The 16,634-nt window shown below is 51.5% G+C and overlaps 2 protein-coding genes across 7 annotated transcripts in view; one reads left to right on the top strand and one right to left on the bottom strand.

Moving 5' to 3' along the window:
* LOC112992850 (lysosomal alpha-glucosidase-like) overlaps positions 1-3,979 on the bottom strand; it is a 16,643-nt gene extending 12,664 nt beyond the window's left edge. The window contains exon 1 of one of the 2 annotated variants that reach the window (XM_026116127.2): positions 3,875-3,979. Coding sequence is in view for 1 of the 2 variants with exons in the window: in XM_064520185.1 (XP_064376255.1) it covers positions 702-799 (98 nt within the window). In the remaining variant the exon portion in view is untranslated. Of the gene's footprint in view, positions 1-701; positions 822-3,874 lie in introns of those variants that run through there. The other variant, XM_064520185.1, reaches the window with a different exon arrangement.
* MAFK (MAF bZIP transcription factor K) lies at positions 1,873-16,634 on the top strand. Of its 5 annotated transcripts, none has more exons than XM_064520191.1 (3): positions 1,873-2,007; positions 10,487-10,566; positions 11,768-16,634. In XM_064520191.1, exons 2-3 carry the CDS (start codon positions 10,531-10,533, stop codon positions 12,200-12,202), a joined length of 471 nt encoding a protein of 156 aa, XP_064376261.1. In that variant the 5' UTR covers positions 1,873-2,007; positions 10,487-10,530; the 3' UTR covers positions 12,203-16,634. The 5 variants fall into 5 exon arrangements, with proteins under 5 accessions (XP_064376261.1, XP_064376264.1, XP_064376263.1 ...); XM_064520194.1 differs by lacking the exon at positions 1,873-2,007 and adding an exon at positions 2,075-2,185; XM_064520193.1 differs by lacking the exon at positions 1,873-2,007 and adding an exon at positions 7,915-8,262.

Genomic DNA, 16,634 nt, shown 5'->3' with positions numbered 1-16,634 from the left:
CATAAGTGACAGGTCCAATCCTGCCCTTGCAAAGCCGGGGGAAAAGTCCCCGTGCTGCTCCGCAGCCGCGCGAGGGGCCGTGGCAAGGGGTGGTGGGACAGCAACGCAGGACGCAGCCACACGGCCCCGGCGGGTCCTGGTTCCCCGTGCGGCGCCAGCGCCAGGGACCCTCGGGGCCTCCCACCCCCGCGATGGCTCCTCGAGCCGCCAGCCGCACTGGAGCCGAACCTCCGAGGCGCCAGCGGGGACCGCAGGGGTGATGGAAACCTGCCCTCGGCCCCCGCGGCACGCTGCACGCCCCATCCCAGGGCAGCTTTTTAAGCAGAGTCTGCAAATTTTGGAGGTGTGAAGGCCAACAGGGTTGCAGTCACCCCCGGGCGGCAGCTTCACCTCTGTAATCTGGGAGCTTTCGCCCATGTAATTAGCTGAGCTCCAAATATTGGGTTTCTTAATGAGGGCGAGGTGCGCCTCCCCAAATCCCCGCTCTGCAAGGGGCCGAGTGGGCACGGCAGGGCCGGCGGCTGCCTCGGGAAGCGGCTGGCCGCAAGGGGCTCGGTGAGACCCGGCACGGTTCCCTCCGACCGGGCGGCGAGGGCCGTGGGAGCTGGTCCCGCCGGCTTTGCACCCGCCGGAGATTTTCCTCCCGCCGAGGGAAGCTCCGTCAGCAGCCTCCTCGCGCCGCGGCGTCTCACTCCACGTACCTGCTCCAGCCCCTAAAGCCGCTGAAGGAAGGTGCTCGGCCCTCGGGCCGTGCGGCCCGGAGAGCGCCGGGCCCGGGCAGACGCGTAAGCTCGAACATGGTTATGAACCCCAATGCAGGAAAAGGCAAAGTCCGGGTTTGATAGAGGCAGTTCTTTGCGTGATTTGGTCAAAAGACTGTGTTATTTCAGCCGAGTGCATCTTCATCATTCCTGGATGCTGCTGGTGTCTAAAACACCAAATGTCCCATCGAGATTGTGGCGCTGTTACAGCCATTCTCAAAATCGTATTTGCACACAGCAAATATCTGGAGCATCTCAGCTCCTGCCTCGGCGTACGGGCGGCTCTGGGACCCCGGTGCTGCCCTGGGTGGAAGCTGCTTGCGCAGCTCAGGGACAACAGAAAATCTTGCCAACAGCGACCACACTTGTAATCGAGACAGGGAACCAAAATAGCCTGCAATTATCACAGAGAACCTCATGATTTCTAAGGCGCGTTCCCTGACTTGGAAAAGTGTGGGGCTTGGAAAAAGGGGAAGGTATCGTGACCGCGGCCACCTGACCGGCCCACGTGGCCACCCTGGCACGTCGCAGCTGCAAACCCACCGCACCGCGACGTGCAAAATCTCACGGCTTCCCCTCCCAGTGCTGCGCCTCGCCCGCCTCTAACCAGGGCCGCTCGCGGCGGCCGGGACCGGCAGGCTCGGGAGAGCGGCCAGGCCTCCTTCTCCCTTGGCGAGCTTACAGATAACACGGCGACAGGACCCGCGCCCGCTGCTTTTGTGGGCCGCAGCAACGCGCTGCGAGGGGCACAAAAAAGAGCGGGGAGGTACAGCACCGCGGGAACCCCCGGGCTGCGGGCGGGCCAGCCCCCCGCCCCGAGGGGACCGCAGCCCGGCGCGGTGGCAGCACGGACCCGCCGCGCGGTGCTCGGCGCTGCACACGGCGAGAGGGGAGCGCCAGGGCGGCCACGTGACCCGCAGCGCCCCGCCCTCCCCGCGCCCTTCCCCATGAATGAACCGCGTGGGCGTGGCCCGCGCTGACGCGCCGGCGGCGGGGCGGGGCCGGGGGGGTGACGCGCGGCGTGACGCGCCATGCCGGAAGCGGCGGGGGCGCTGGTTGGTCGGCGGCGCGGCGGGGGGGAGGGGGGCCGCCCCGCGCTTGTTGTTGTCCGCGGGACTCGCTCGCAGGGAGGGAGGGAGGCCGAGGAGCGCCCCCGCCGCCGCCGCCGCCGCTGCCCCCCGCCGCCGCCCCCCGCCGCCGCCGCCCCCTCCCCCGGGCGCGCGCGCGCGCTCCCGCCGGCACCCAGGTAAGGAGCCGCCTGGGCGCGGCGCGGGCGGCGGGGTGGGGCGGCGCCGTGTCGCGCCGCGCGGGGCCCCGCTCTGCCGCCGCCGGCGGGCTCGGGCCGGCCTGGTCCGGTTGGGTCCGGTTCTGTCCGGTCTGGCCCGGCCCGGCCCGGCCGGGCGGCGGGCGGCGGCGCGGCTGAGGTAAAAGTGCTGAGTCACCATCGCGCCGGGCACGTGGTGCCGCCGCCCCTCGCCCCGGGCCGCGCCGCCCGCCCCGCGCGCACGTGGCCGCGGTGGGCTGGGGTGGGGTGAGGCGGCCGGGCCCCGGCGGCGGGGCAGCCCCGAGCCCGGGGCGGCGGGGCGGGAGGGGGCGTTGGCTGCGGCGGGGGCTCCGGCCGGGGGGGCTCGCGGGAGTCGCCGCCGCTGTTGGCGGCCGTGGCAGGCGGTCGCACCTTCGCCGCGGCGTCTGGGCGTGTGGGAGCCCGGAGCGCGGCGGACGTTGCTCAATCGCCCGCTCCCGCGTGGCGCTGCCCACGGGACCCTCCCGGCCCCGCGTGGCCCGGCGGAGGAGGAGGCATGGCCCCCCGCGGCCGTGCCCGTGCCCGCAGCCCTCTGCCCGAAAGTTGCCAGAAGTTGCCGGCTGCCCCGGCAGGGGATGCTGAATTTGCATCCCGATGAGGCTTTGGTGTTTTTGTGAAAGATTAACACGCAGCCTGCGTCGGGCTTTGAATGGTTCTTAAAATACATTTGAGGAAACCTGTTGTGACGCTGTGCGCTTCGGGTGCTAAAAATAGCTGCCTTTGTAGTACTGCTGGAGCTCGGGAGCTACGGAGCAGTCGGTGTCGGTCCGAAGGCGATTCGGTGTGTGGAGCGGCATGTGGTAACTAGGTGTGGTTATTTGTGTTAGTTAGCAGCTCTGGGCCCCGGCGCGAAGCGCGGTTGGGCACTGACCAGCGGTTATCGGGCGCGAACAGCAGCGCGTGGTGCTGCGGTGGGAAATGCAGGCTCCGTCTCTTACCCTCAGCCCATCTACTGGGGACAAGAATAAGGGCCCTGCCGGGGAGGGAGCGCTTATCTCCCAGCGGCACAACTTCTCCTCTGGTTGGGAGAGAGGTGCGCGTGGCCCTCTGGCCGATCTCAGAGCCTCTGGTGAGGGCTCTTTCTGCAGCGTGAAAATGCTGAAAAAAAGGGTAATCTCCAGCCGCCCGGAGACCACGCCTGTGGGAGGAAAGGGGACCGTGACATTCTCCGAATCGGCTCTGCTGGCACCACGGCCACGTGACTGTCTGGTGGATACAGATCAGTTTGGATTTTTAGTCAGAAATGGGGGTGGGGAAACCCTGTTCTGAACTCCTTGCGAAGACAAGGAAGAAGGTGGCATAAGATAGAGAAATGTCCAGGCCGCAAGCGAGGGGAACTGAGATCTCAACTCCAAAAGTGTTTTACAGTCAATTTGAGACAGGCCTCCTTCCTCCTCCTCCTCCTCCTGCCAAGGCTGCTGTGAGTCTGCCCCCCTCCCTCGTGTGCTGCTCTGTGGAGGAGGGGATCTATTTTACCGGTTCTGCTAAAAGCAGGCCATGAGATCTCAAATTAGGAACAAACCCCCTTTGGGCAAAGTTATGTCACAGAAAATAGAAAGGCCTCTGTTTTCATTTTCACCTAGCCGTCCCCACCTTTCCTAGCTTGGTCCTAAAGCCAAACTGGGGCTGGAAAGAGAGGCAGAGCTGTTAGGAAGAAAATGCTCTTGTCTACAAGATGGAAAGTTGCACGCCTTTTGTTGTGTTTTGAGTCCCCGTGAGCCTCATCTGTAGGGAAGCGTAACCCAGCGCGCCAGCCTGGCCAGCGCGTTCCAGTGTAGTACTGTCATGGCTTAGTAGCAAATTAATTTACCTTGTTATTTTCACACTGGTGAAACCGGTGCTCGTTCGGCTGCTCTTTCTCTCTTCTTCCGTGTATACACTGTAATGCAGAAATCTTCCTCGTGCAGTCACTTCCTAAAAGTGATGGACACTATTGTTGTCCAATGGCAGCGCGCAGCACTGGCAGGACCCAGCATCAGGAGAATTAACTCTCTTTGTACCTGCAAGAGGTGCTGGACGACGATTTGGGAGATGTTATTAATGAGGAGATTGCTGCAAGGTTGGGGCACGTGGTGGCTTTCATTAGCAGGACATCCTACCAGTCTTTGCAGGCTCTCGACTTGTCAAGGCTTTGCACTTGAGCCTTACTGTGTTAAATGTTCTTGGCTGTATTAGGGCAAGCTCATACCCTGCTTTGAAAGTATTTCTAAACCAGGGGCAGATATTCGCTAGCTTTTTTTGCTTGTCTATCAAGGACAGCATGCTTTGTCATGTTTTATCTCATTTGTGTGCCTTTGCCTGTCTTGGCAATCTGTTGCAGCAGGGAGTTTAGAATGACGGTGTGCCTTCTGAAAGAATAAAAATACAAGCAGCTCGATGCACTCTTATTTCCATCAACGTTGAAAAATGATTAACGGTGTGGAATGCACTGCAGAATTTGGTATTGAAAATCTCTAGCTGTGTTCGATGTTTGGGAACCGAAGAAAGGACAGCTGGGAGTGCTGGCCCCCGCGGCAGTTAGGGTTTGTGGGATAAGCTCACTCGCTGATCATTTTTGTAAACATCCAGCTGTGAAACACTTGAGCAGCGCTAGCACTTTCAATTATCAGGAAGTTTCAGGCTCAGCACCCTGTTGGGATGAACAGGCAGTTTCCACTTCTGTCTGAGCTATTGTTTCAGGCTATCTTCAAACTCGGGCAGAGTCTTCCAAGCATGAAGCAAGCACAAAGCAATGCAGCACTGGGTGACTGTAAAGACTAGAAGGGAGGGGTGGGGGGAGGAGGGAGGCGGCAAAGAAAGCAATTACCCTGCTGCTAAGCTCTGAAGTGGAGGGACAGATTGCATAGCAAATCCCACTGCTTTGCAATATTACAGGACCCTGAATAGCAGTGCTGTTATGTTCCATTATTAGCAATCAGGGACGATATCTGACTTAATGGCTGGCACGTGGGATCAGGACCGGTGAAGTCAGGAAGCCTGATCCCCGTCCTCTCTCTAGATCTGAGGGTTATTGGTTGCTCTGTGGCTCGGCCTCCCTTTTTGAGGGAGAATGCATCCCTAGGCTAGTGATGCTGACATCTAATTCTGATGTAGCTCTGTCACCGTGTTTTATAAGTGTATAATGAAAGAAGTGCTGTATGCTGTGCCCCGGCTATGTCAGAACTGTCTTTAGCATGCCTTTCCCCTTCAGCCACCACCTCCCCAGAAGTCCAGGGTTTCTGATGTGACACACGAGCGTACCCTCCTGTATCCTCTGCGCTCTAACCACAGGCTCTCTGCAGCATCTGACTAGGTTGTTTACCAAACCACTGAAGACTGTCTGATCTCTGTCCAGGCTTCCCCAGAGAGCGCCTCAGAGAGCTGTGTCCTGGCAGCTCTCAAATTCGGTCTGAAGGTTCCTGAGTCTGTTCTTTGCTGCTGGATGCTGGTTCCGATCCATAAGGGAAATGGAAAGCTGGCCAGCTGGGCGAGGGCTGTGTGTAGCTCCTCTAGAACAGTAAACAGTGACTCACCCCCTCCTCTGTGTCTTCTCTCTGTTCGTGTCTAATATATTGCCTTGCATATGCTTCTACTCTCTGATTCACACCATCAGCCTGTCCCTCCCCTCTCTTATTACAAATTACAAATGAATGACAAGCGTCAGTCTCTCTTTTGGGATGTGTGAAGATTGTTAGAGCAGGAAAATGGTCTTTAAATGATGGGGAAGGGATGGTGCTCTGCATGCCATGCTGCAATGTGTTGGAAATCCGTGTCATGCCTCCGAGGGACGGAGGCACAGACATCAAGATTTAAGCATCTGTAGTTCCCTTCACCTGTCAGATCTGATGTTATCCTTGGTAAGCATATTTATTTGGCTAGCGTTCAGGAGTTGGGAATAACTTGTGGATAAACTAGAAATTTAGGCAACTTACTAACACAGCTGCTGGGGAATTATATACTGCGTTTTGGAATGTCTGAGTAGAGTATTCCCTGCATAAATGGCTGTGCTGAGTTAAGACTTGATGGCTGAGATCCTCTCACTGCTTAAACCGAATGCTCTGTTTTTACCTTTTAGAAGTCGTTGCTGGCCTGGCTCAAGGTGAGAGTTGCATGTTTTCAGTTTGCTGTACTTGTCTGAGGATGGAAGCTCGATACTGGTAGGGGTGTCTGCCAGATACCTATGTTCTGGCCAGGCTTGTCTTTCAATATAGAATGGATTTTAAAATTGGAGTTCATCCACAGTTTTTGGGTGTTAGCAATGACTTTATAGTAATTCCTTAATGTATAATGTGCTCTGAGAGCCCTGTAATGTAGAAAGTCATTCTGGTCTGTTTTCTTTTTTCTTAATTGCAAATTTTACATAGAAAGCTCTGTCCTACCTCAGAGCACTGGTCAGGTTTTCTTTGGTCTTCCCTTTCAAAGCAGAGGAACTGGGGATGGTCAGATGGACAGAGTTGAGACCATCAGACAAGGCGTCAGCCTGAGAATACCAGTTTTTTAGGAAGATGCTGTGAGTTACTTGAGAGTCCTCTCGGAGAGGACGAGGGCGTTGGCAAGACTGTCGGTGGATAACTTTATTGTAGAATTACAAGGGCTCTTTGTGTAACCTACAGTCAAAACATTTGCTTTAAGTACAAGCATGGAGCTGAACTGTGAAAGCCTTTGCCCCTTACGGTTGGTATATTACTACTAGCTGCTTTATTTATGTAGCATCCTAAGTGTGTCATACTGCTTACAGAATAAAGATGTAATGCAGTCCTTGTTCCAAAAAGCTTAGCTCCTAATTTTAGACATGATGCAGCAAATGCAATTAAGAAAAGAAGGGCAGAAATAGGGTAAAGACTAAAAGGGTTCTAGTAATCAAATCAGAGTTAGAGTCCCAGCAGACCCTTGTGCAGAATGTTTAGGGGGCATCGCTGAATATGACAAGTTTGCAGTTTTATTTACTGTTTTATCATGGAGTTTTGCCTTCTATCTGTGGGAAGTGCCATGCCAATTATATTTACTTCTAGCTGGTAACTGAATAGTCCAAAATAGTACTGACAGAAAGGATTGTACAGGTGGGAGAGGGAGTCAGATTTTAAGTAACTTGCCCAAGGCCATGCAGGATTGTCAGTGAGGATTGCAAGTGATGGTGTATCAGTTTCAAGTTTAGCTCAGACCACACTTGCGGATTCACCTAGTGCAGAGGTAAGCCTTGCTTTATCACTCATTCATGTTTGAGTGAAGAACTTGAGTCTATTGGAGTGTTTCTACTTGTACTACCAAATTCTGACCTTAATGGGGGCGGCCCCTGTCCCACTTGCTTTGAAGATGGCCTGGCATCATAATTACCGATGGTGGCTTGAATTCCTTCCTCGTGTCTGCGCTAGGAAGGGCTCTGGCATCTCGCCCCAATGAAATAGGATTGATCCCAACACATTTTAGAGGGAAGCCGGTCTGTTTAGAGTGCTTCAGTATGCAAGGAAAGCCATACGTAAAGCACAAGACCCCCGTTGTTTCGGGTACCAAACGTGAAGGAGTCTGTGTTGTCCGCGGAGGAATGTGCAGTGTAAGGAGATGTTGCTTTGGCGACACAGAGCAACAGGTGACCAGAAGTGGATTCATCACGTGGAGTTGGAGCAGCTTATTAACGCCGCAGCGGCGTTGCTTTGGGTGGCAGGCGAGCCCAGACAGTGACCCCCACCGGAGGGAATCTCAACCCTCGGCACTTGTTTTCCACAATATTTTACATTTCTTTCCACCTCTGCGCAGCCAAGCGGCCTGTTCAGTTTTTCCATCGGCTGGTGTAGAAAGTGCTTTGAAGACACATTGGGTGAGGATCAAAAGGCTTTTTGTGTAATCGGTGGGTGTGACCGGTCTGTCGTCGGCCTCCCCCTCCTTTTTGACTTTCCTTTTCCGGTTTAACTGCGCGAAGTGCCGCCAGTGGGACTGTAGTGTGCCCCTTTCCTTGTAGGGATGGGGGCCGTGAGGGAGGGGGGATGCCGAGGGAAGGAAGAGTTTCTGATGCTGTGGGAATGTGAGCTCTCAAACTCTGTAAACAGCTGGTGACTCACTGCATAACTATGGCACCAACTGCCTGCAAGGCCCGCGGCTCTGTGCGTGTGTAGGGAGGGGGCTGCAGGCCGTTTCCTTTACGCACTGGCAGCGCTCTGCTCTCCTTAACTCGCTGGGACCGTTTGGCCAAGACGAGGAGCTTTTCCTTCCTCCTTCGTGCTAGTGCGTATGTGTGTGCCTCTGGCCTGGAGGTAGGGGCGGGCGGTGAATACCAAGCGTGAAGGGGAAGCAGTGGAGAGGAGGACGGTGAAAGGGCAGCGCTGAGATCTGAAAAGGCGCCTGTGTGTGTGTACGCTCACAGGAGAGTGTTGCTGCCTGCCATCGGCTCCAGTGCAAAATATGCAGTTTTGCAGCAGCCAGAGGTCGGACGCGGCCTCTTCCCTCGGTAACTGAGGACGCTTTCATGGGCAGGTGGGGGCTGCGCTAACAGCGAGGCACTGGGTTTTGCTAAGGGTGCTTTCCTTCCCTCCGCCGAGCCTGCTTCTGCTGCCGTGGTGGAGGCAAGGGCTGCTGGAAGCGTGCCCAGGGTGGGGTTTGATACCGGAGGAGGGGAGGGAAGGACTCTGTGATGCTCTAGAAAACGCAGTGCACACCAGTTGCTGTAAGTGGTCCATTCATCACAAAGCATCTTGGCTTGTGCGCTGTGCGGCTGTCCTTGTCCCTTCTCTGGCAGACATGGAAAGCTGTGCTATCTCAGACTTAAAAATAGAGGAGGCGCCTAAATACACACCCTAATATCTAGGATAGTATCTTTTAGCTTTGCATTTACGGGAATTGTTTTTTTTCCCCTCTGGTCTTTATCTTGATTTTTCTGCAAGTCATATGACAATGAGGTGTCTTGACTGATAAAATTGAAGCGAGAGCAACACAAGCTGAGCCAGCACCTTTATCCACATGGCTCTCTTTTGTTCCCATACCCCACCTTTGCCCCCCCCCCCAAGTCCCTCCACCCCTTGTTTGCAGATATGAATGAGTTTGTTTACTCTCTGACGACCTCGTGATGTCTTTGCACAGACATGACCTGAAGTCATTATTGCTTTTGGGCTTCTCTGTTTCCATGGTGACTGTCTCAGGGTTGGCTACTTTCCCAAGGTCACCATGGCAACTATCAGAAGGGAATCATGCTTGGGATGCTTTGGCTGGATTTTTCATGAATGATTAGAATGTGTGACACGATGCAGACGTGGGAATGGGGAGGGTTTGGGGTGGGGTGGGGGGAGAGGACTCCCGCCAGACAGGCTGCGCGCTCTGCGGTGCCGCTGGGTGTGCAGTCCTCGAAGCCGCCACGGCTGTGCGTCCGGGGCACCGGCGCGGTGTGGGAGCCAGCGCCTTGCGCCCTCTCTGCGGGGCTGCTGAGATGCTGGGGGAGCGATAAGCAGAGGCTGTGATGGTGGCACAGCTGCAGTCACCTCTCTCGTGGTAGGTACCTGACAGACAGCGGTGCTGCTAGGCTCGTCCGTGGCGCTTCTGTGGGGTGAAGGTTTCGGATGGAGGTCCAGGCAGGTAGATTTTCTCCAAAATGCTGGTCGAAGGGGTGTAGTCACCAGCTAAGGTGAGAGTGAAGGGCAGCGTCTCAACAGAGGACAGTCTCTGTCGGTGGACATGCTTCCACGTCACGACAAATATCAGACAGGTCAGCGCTCACAGCCTGGAGCTGAGAGGATTGTGAAGCAACAGCCTTGGTGTGTTGGGAGAGGCAAATGCCTGCCTCGCTTTGTTTTCTGGGGGCTTTCGTTTCTGCTGTTTGGGTTTTCTAGTAGCGTCTCTTTTGGGTGGGGATGGTTCTGAAAGCAGGTTACAAACCAGGCAGCTTATTTGTGGGTTGCTGATTCAATTTTAAGCTAGGTTAATAATAATCAAAATAAGAATGAAGGGAGTTGTTGTCTTGTGGCTTTTCAGTGCCTTTTATGAGCAGAGGTAGCTCTTAATTCAGTCCCTAATAGGCCATTCTGTGTGTCTGGGATTCCTCCAGAGGGAGGTGAACAAGTGATTGGGCCTGGGAGGCCAAACTCTGCTCTTCTCTTGAGAAGAGGTGGCATATTGCAAGGCAGTATGTAGTTATTAGCATAACTGTTGTTTACAGACAGGAGCAGGTATCCTTTCCCCCTTCCGAGCCCTGTCTTCCTTGCTTGGTCTTGATGTACTTAAAAGCAAATTATTAGGTATTTAGCATTAAAAAGCAAGGCACTTGTTGTCAATGCAAATTTCTCCTATCTGCAAAGGGTGAACTAATCTCTGAATCCTCCCCAGGATTTTAAACAGCTGTGTGGTATTATTTCTTTCAATGCTGTTTTAGAGTTGGGGCTTTGGATGGTTTGTTGGTGTCTTTTTTCCTAGTGTTATCCCTGCAATTACTATAACCTGAAAATCTTGTTTTGTTTTTCAGTTGCAATTTCTGAGCAGTTTTGTCCAGAAGACTGTGCTCAGGTTATGACGACTAATCCCAAACCGAACAAGGCATTAAAGGTAGGGAGAAAGACCAAGTGGGTGATGGTGGGTGGCAGGGGAAGATGTCAAAGAACCATACTCCATGTGAAGACTGTCATATAAGAATATATGTGTATTCTTTTCTTCTTCGGAGAGACTCTTGCAAATGGGTGCCAATATAATTTCCTACTATTTACAGGAAAGTTCTTGAAAAGACAGGATAGAGGAATACTGGTGATATCTAGACAGAAGTCTGGAGACTCTGGGATTGCATGAAGGCTAGAGTATCCCAGTTGTTACCCAAGAGACTTTTGGCTATACTAGGTGTTAGCAGCATCCTGAAACCAGGCATGAGAATGCATTACTTCTGCTCTCAGAATTGAGATGAACTGGGGCAAGGAAGTTTTAAGCTGCTTTCTCACAGGTGCATGAGACAGTAAACATCTGGGACACACCTGCTTTGTGGCTGTCCCTGCACGCTTTGTTCAGTCTTTGTTGCGGTTTCTTCCTGGTGTCTTGGCTTTTCATTCCAGGTATCCTGCAATCTGTGAAGAGACCAAAAAAAAAAAAAAAAAAAAAAGTAGTCTTAAAGGTTCTGAAAATAATTGTGGCAGCAAATACCCATAAGAAAAAGGCACAATCCCTTGGTGTCTCTCTCATGCAACTTCTCTGGACTTTGCTCCAGAAAAGCAAATCAGGCTGTGGTCCTATAGCCAAGCAGGGTTGGTTTTGGTCAGTGCTTGGGTGAGCATCTTCAATGAAAAGCCACCAGATGCTTAATTAAACCCTGCGTGCAAGTGGCTGTTCTGTTTTTGAGAGCGTCAGGGTGTCCCAGAATATAATGAGCATGTGAGGTGTCCCAGCATGGTGCTGAGAAAAGGTGTCATTTTTCGGATTCAGTATAAATTCCGTGTCCTGACACAGGACACACAGAGCACTTCAGTCCACTTTAAGATTTTGAAGGAGATAAAAGTACTGTTTCATCTGTCTGTCAGTTCACACTGGATGCGTAAGGCTGACTGCTTTTCCTGACTTAGAGGGTTACTCAAAGCCAGGAGATACAGTGCTCTGATCTCTACCATGTTCTCACTGTGCTTTAGTGGAGCATGTGGTCTGTAAAGTGCTTTGGGGGCCCTTTTCTAGGTAGGGGGTTATGTTGCTGAGGCGTGGCCTGTCTCCTTTGTCCAGAATAGCCATTCATGTAGGGTTGCTGCTACCCCTGTGCTGTTGGTATTTGCAGGTAAAGGAGGAGTCAGGCGAGAATGCCCCAGTGCTGAGTGATGATGAACTCGTGTCAATGTCCGTACGGGAGCTGAACCAGCACCTGAGGGGTCTCACCAAAGAGGAAGTCATCCGTCTGAAGCAGCGGAGACGCACGCTGAAGAACAGGGGCTACGCTGCCAGCTGCCGCATCAAGCGTGTGACTCAGAAGGAGGAGTTAGAGAGGCAGCGGGTTGAGTTGCAGCAAGAGGTGGAGAAGCTGGCCAGAGAAAACAGCAGCATGAAGCTAGAGCTGGACGCCTTGCGCTCCAAGTACGAAGCACTCCAGACCTTTGCTCGTACTGTGGCGCGAGGGCCTATTACCCCGACCAAAGTTGCCACCACCAGTGTCATCACCATTGTGAAATCAGCCGAAATCTCATCCAGTTCTGTGCCGTTTTCAGCAGCATCCTAGTGCCCTCGGTGGGGGAACTAGCAGCCTTTCAGAGGGGAGGGGAAAAGGCTCTTATGCATTGTTCCAGAGTCCTTGGTCACGTCAAGAATTGGCATTTTAACAGTTCTCTTCCAAAAGTGCAAAAAAGAAAAAAAAGGAAAAAAAGAAAAAAAAAAAGAAAAAATAATCTACAAAGGGAACTTAACTGGCTGCTTCTCTCTGGACTCAGTGGCTCCATCAACCTCTCGTGTCCAGGATTTGAGCTCTGTATGCAGTACAAATAGCAAGATCTGCTTCCTCCTTCCCCTGCCTCCCCAACCCCTTCTAGGCTGTGGGCAGCTTTCCAGCTGGGAGAAGATACCTGAGAAGCCTCCGGAGTCTTCATGAATGATGCTCAAGAGCCAGGAAACAGATGGACCGTAGAAATCATCATGTGAGATGAATGTATGGAAAAGAGTTTCCTTTAGTGGCATCCTACTCCCTGTAAGAAAGAGCTCCTCTCCCCTCCCTGCTTCCATCTGCTATTACAAGGGCAGAGAAATAGGCTTTTGGGAGTGGATTTCATCCTGCCATGAATGGATGGGAGTGGGAGGATGATGGAGACTAATGCTTAGGTCTGACCACACCCATTAGGAATAACCTTTTGTTTTCAATCCATGCTGTTAAAATATGGAAAAATATATATTTTACATATTTTAATATGCCCCATTACCTGTGTGGCCTATGAAAGCTACGTTGCAGCCTCCTTTATTCCACACCAAGTTCCCTGATAGCTCCTTCCCTAAGGTGTGCCTGTGAATTGGGTATATTTATGCAGTTTATTTCTTCCGAATGATCCGCAGTCTTGAAGTAGCAGCTTTTTTTATGGATTCCCTGAAGCTTAAGGGAAGGAGGCACAGTAAATGCTGTGAAGAGCTGTGTGGTGGGGAGGAGTAGGAGAGACAAGGAGGAAAAATGCTGGAAGTATTATTAGAAGGAGGCAGAACTGACTGCAAGAAGGTAGGAGTGTTCTGCTGGGATCAGCACTATGATAAGGGGTTTATACAGAGTATTTTAGAAAGATGTTTTTAAAGCACTGAAGTGTAACTAGAGGGCAATAGCATAAAGACAGGAAGAGAGAAGTTGTAGAGCCTCCTCTTTGACAAAAGCATTGGTAGGTAAGCAATGACTATCCCAGCTGGAGAGCCTGGCTCACCAGTCTTTGATGACCAGAGAGGGGCTATGGGGTGGCTGGATGGGAGTTGTAAGAGTTTTTCCTCTCTGTAGTGTGTCAGGCACTGAAGTTGGGATCCAAAGAGTACAGTGTACAACCCTCAGTGTTCAGACAACCTGTGTGAATGTGACCCTGAAACTTGACGCTTTCTCTTGGGAAGCTGTGAATTATCCCAAGAGATGCACAGAGGGCAGGATGAAAATCAGTGTGTATAGGGGATGGTAAAATTGGGATCGAGAAGTCGTGCATATGGCTCTGAGCAGTGGTTTAAAAGAGGGATTTCTGGCTCAGCAATGGGCAGGAAGTGGGAAGCCAAAAGGAGAGATTCTGCTGTTCTATAACAGCACTGAAAAGACGAATGTTTCCAGGTCACTGTAAAAATAGCTATGTTGGTGTTTGTGTGTTTTTGTTTTGCTTTGTTTTCTTTTTGAACTAGGAAAGAAAAGGGATTGTGAGTTTTGCAGGACAGGTCAGAGACTTGTAGAATGGACGATGCCTGTTGTCACACAGGTGAGAAGAGAGTGAGATTGCTGAAGTTTAAGGTGAGGAGAAGAACTTGGAGGATTTGGGCTCTAGAATAGAAAACAAAATTCATGAGTGTTCTGGACTGAAAGAGAATAATCAAGTTCTAATGTTTTAAAGGACAGTAAACCGGCATCCAAAATGCAGTATAACATGTTGTTCAAGGCTTTGTCTTGTCTTGAATGGCATTAAGTTTAAATTTAAGTGAAGCCCTATTTGTCTTTGGAAGAAGTTGTCAGCCTTTTCTTTTTTTATTTTTTTTCCTCTTTCTTCTCTCTTCACCTTGTCATTGGAGTGTCAGGATTTCCCAAGAGGGTCCTTTGTGAAATAGGTTAATGAAAAGAGAAACCTCAGACTTGGTTCTTGTTCAGTCCTCAACATCTACATTCGTGACCTTACTGAGCCAGAAAGGGTGCAAATGAAATGCTTCCTGAAGGCTTGTTGCTCCTGCCAGATCCATGTATTATGGAGGGGAGCAGGGAGTTTCCTTCAAGTGATTTTTCCAACGTGTAGAGTTTGGATGACACTTAGCGTTACCTCATTTCTCCTCCACTCCCTCCCTATCTCCTAACAGGCAGATTGATGTCCTGTGTATCATACCAGTTATTGACTCCCACAGCAGAAGCTGAGGAAGAGAAAGATGTTACTGTCATTTCCTGGTCCTCTCATGTTCTCCAACTCACAAACATTGGAAACTTTCCCAGACCTTACAGGTGCCTCCAAAAACAGGCAAAATGGAGACTCCTGGCACTGTTGGGGCTTTAAATGAAAACTTTAAAGAAAAAGGCCAGTTGACTTGAAAATGCCCAAATGCTTCCAGTTTTTAAAACAGCTCCAGAGCTCCATAATATTCCTGGCTAGATAGGAACACCCCTCTGACTGTCCCCAGTTCCTGCCAGGGAACTCGGATCAGTTGCTCAGAGGGGGATGGAGGTTGAACTTTGTTCCATGGGGTCTTCTTGCTGTTGGAATGAGTTGAGAAACATATCTTTATGTGGCACTTCCCTTGTGGCCAAGTGTTTCTTTTTCCAGTTCTTGGAAGGGTGCCAAAGGCTTGTCCAAGTGATTGCTAGTTTTGTGCTAGTAGGCACTTAAATCTCTGGTCACTCGGTAAAGAACAAGAGGCCTGGGTGTTGTTAAAGCTGTTGATACCATAGCCATGGTAGGTAATCCATATTGGATATCCATAAGGACCACGTGGAAATATTTAAAGAGAGAGAAATATATATATAAATATATAATTATATACATTTTATCGTACAGATTTTTCGTAAAAAAATAATTTTTTTTCCAAGTTTGATACTGTAAATCTTTATTAAAAGAAATTGCCAGTCCAGGGCTCCCTGGGTGGTGACCTGGAGGGGAATGAAATGTCCTGGCTAAACTTCCACAGAGGGATCAGAATTGCAAGGTAATGTGGAGGGAGGAATGACCCGAAAGCTGTTGACCACATTTGGAGACCCAGCTCCTCCACCCTCCGGACTGGAGGGCCCTCCAGCTTGGGGTTGTCGCATTGCATTCCTCTGGGGTTCAGTTTTTTCTGTTTGTTTTTTTGTTTTGTTTTGTTTTTTTCTCTCCGTCCTGCACTTGCAAGTCTGACACCCAGGGCAAGCACCACGTGGGGAACCGGTTACTGCCTGCAGAACCACAAAGGCAGCCCCGGTAAGGAGCGCTAGTTCGGCTCATGGCACTCCTCTGCGGCAGTACCTCTCGCTTGTCTCTTTGCTGCAGTAGTTTGGATGCCGGGACTCCCATCTCTGCCCCTCTTAATTTGTCCCCCTGCCCCCGCGCGGGAGCAGGGGCTCTGAATTTGAGCGTCGGAATACTCTCCCCTGGGCCTGGCATTTCTTGGTTGCTCCCCATCCTCAGTGTGACGCGGGAACCACAGGCCAGGTGGGAAGCTGGAAGGGGCCCAAAACATGTCCCTGGGCACCACGAGGCAGCAACAGGAGGGGCGTCTCTGTCCTTTCAGGCACATTTGCTGTGCTCTCTGCTGGGAGTGGGGAACCTTTCCCTCTAGGGCAGCTCCAGATCCCTTTGAAGCAAGTCAACGTCTCTGCTCTTGCCCAGCTCTTTCATCTGCCCAAGGAGGCTGTAAAGTGCCATCGTAGAGGCCTGGGTGACACCACACCTCCGGGGATGGCTGGGGAGGGGAGGAGGTGCTGGGGGGCGAGCTGGTGTAGAGGCGAGCCGCGGCAGGGCTGGGCGTCATGCCGTAGGAGCGTTCAGGCTACTGGACAACTCAAACCCGGGGAGGAGGAGAAGGCATTTTTTTTCTCTCTCAAATCATTTAAACTTCATTGTCATGATTGTTTTTATTTAAAAACAAAACAAAAACAAAAAACTTTTGTAATGTGGATTTGTTTTCCTTCGTCTGTATTTCAGTCTGCTGGGGTGTTTCTGTAGATGGTGGATACTTGCTTTCATTTTTTTAATGATAGAAGTCTTCTGTTTAAAGTTGTTTTTTATCACCAGCTCATTCTATCCTCTGTGGTTACTCAGTAATTTCATTTCAATATTTATTTTTGTGCTGCTTTTTTATTATAAAATAAATTATTGATATACCAAGCAATGTGGATTCCTGTTTGTAAGGCGAATAGCCCTGTGTATGTGTCCATTATTTTCTCTTGACAGCCACAACGTAATTTATTGCTGTAAATTTAGCTGCAGTGACTGGTTTTTTTGTACCTTTCCAATAAAGCATTTTCTGGTTTCAGA

Source organism: Dromaius novaehollandiae, chromosome 14 (genome assembly GCF_036370855.1).
Source record: "Dromaius novaehollandiae isolate bDroNov1 chromosome 14, bDroNov1.hap1, whole genome shotgun sequence".
NCBI classification, from domain to species: Eukaryota; Metazoa; Chordata; class Aves; order Casuariiformes; family Dromaiidae; genus Dromaius; species Dromaius novaehollandiae.
This window is presented reverse-complemented; position numbering and strand designations above follow the sequence as displayed.

Excerpts from the sequence above, each read along its gene's own strand:
- MAFK (XM_064520191.1), top strand. The coding sequence starts at position 10,531 with ATGACGACTAATCCCAAACCGAACAAGGCATTAAAG. Across the intron at positions 10,567-11,767 it reads AACCGAACAAGGCATTAAAG|GTAAAGGAGGAGTCAGGCGA; the intron begins GTAGGGAGAAAG and ends TGGTATTTGCAG.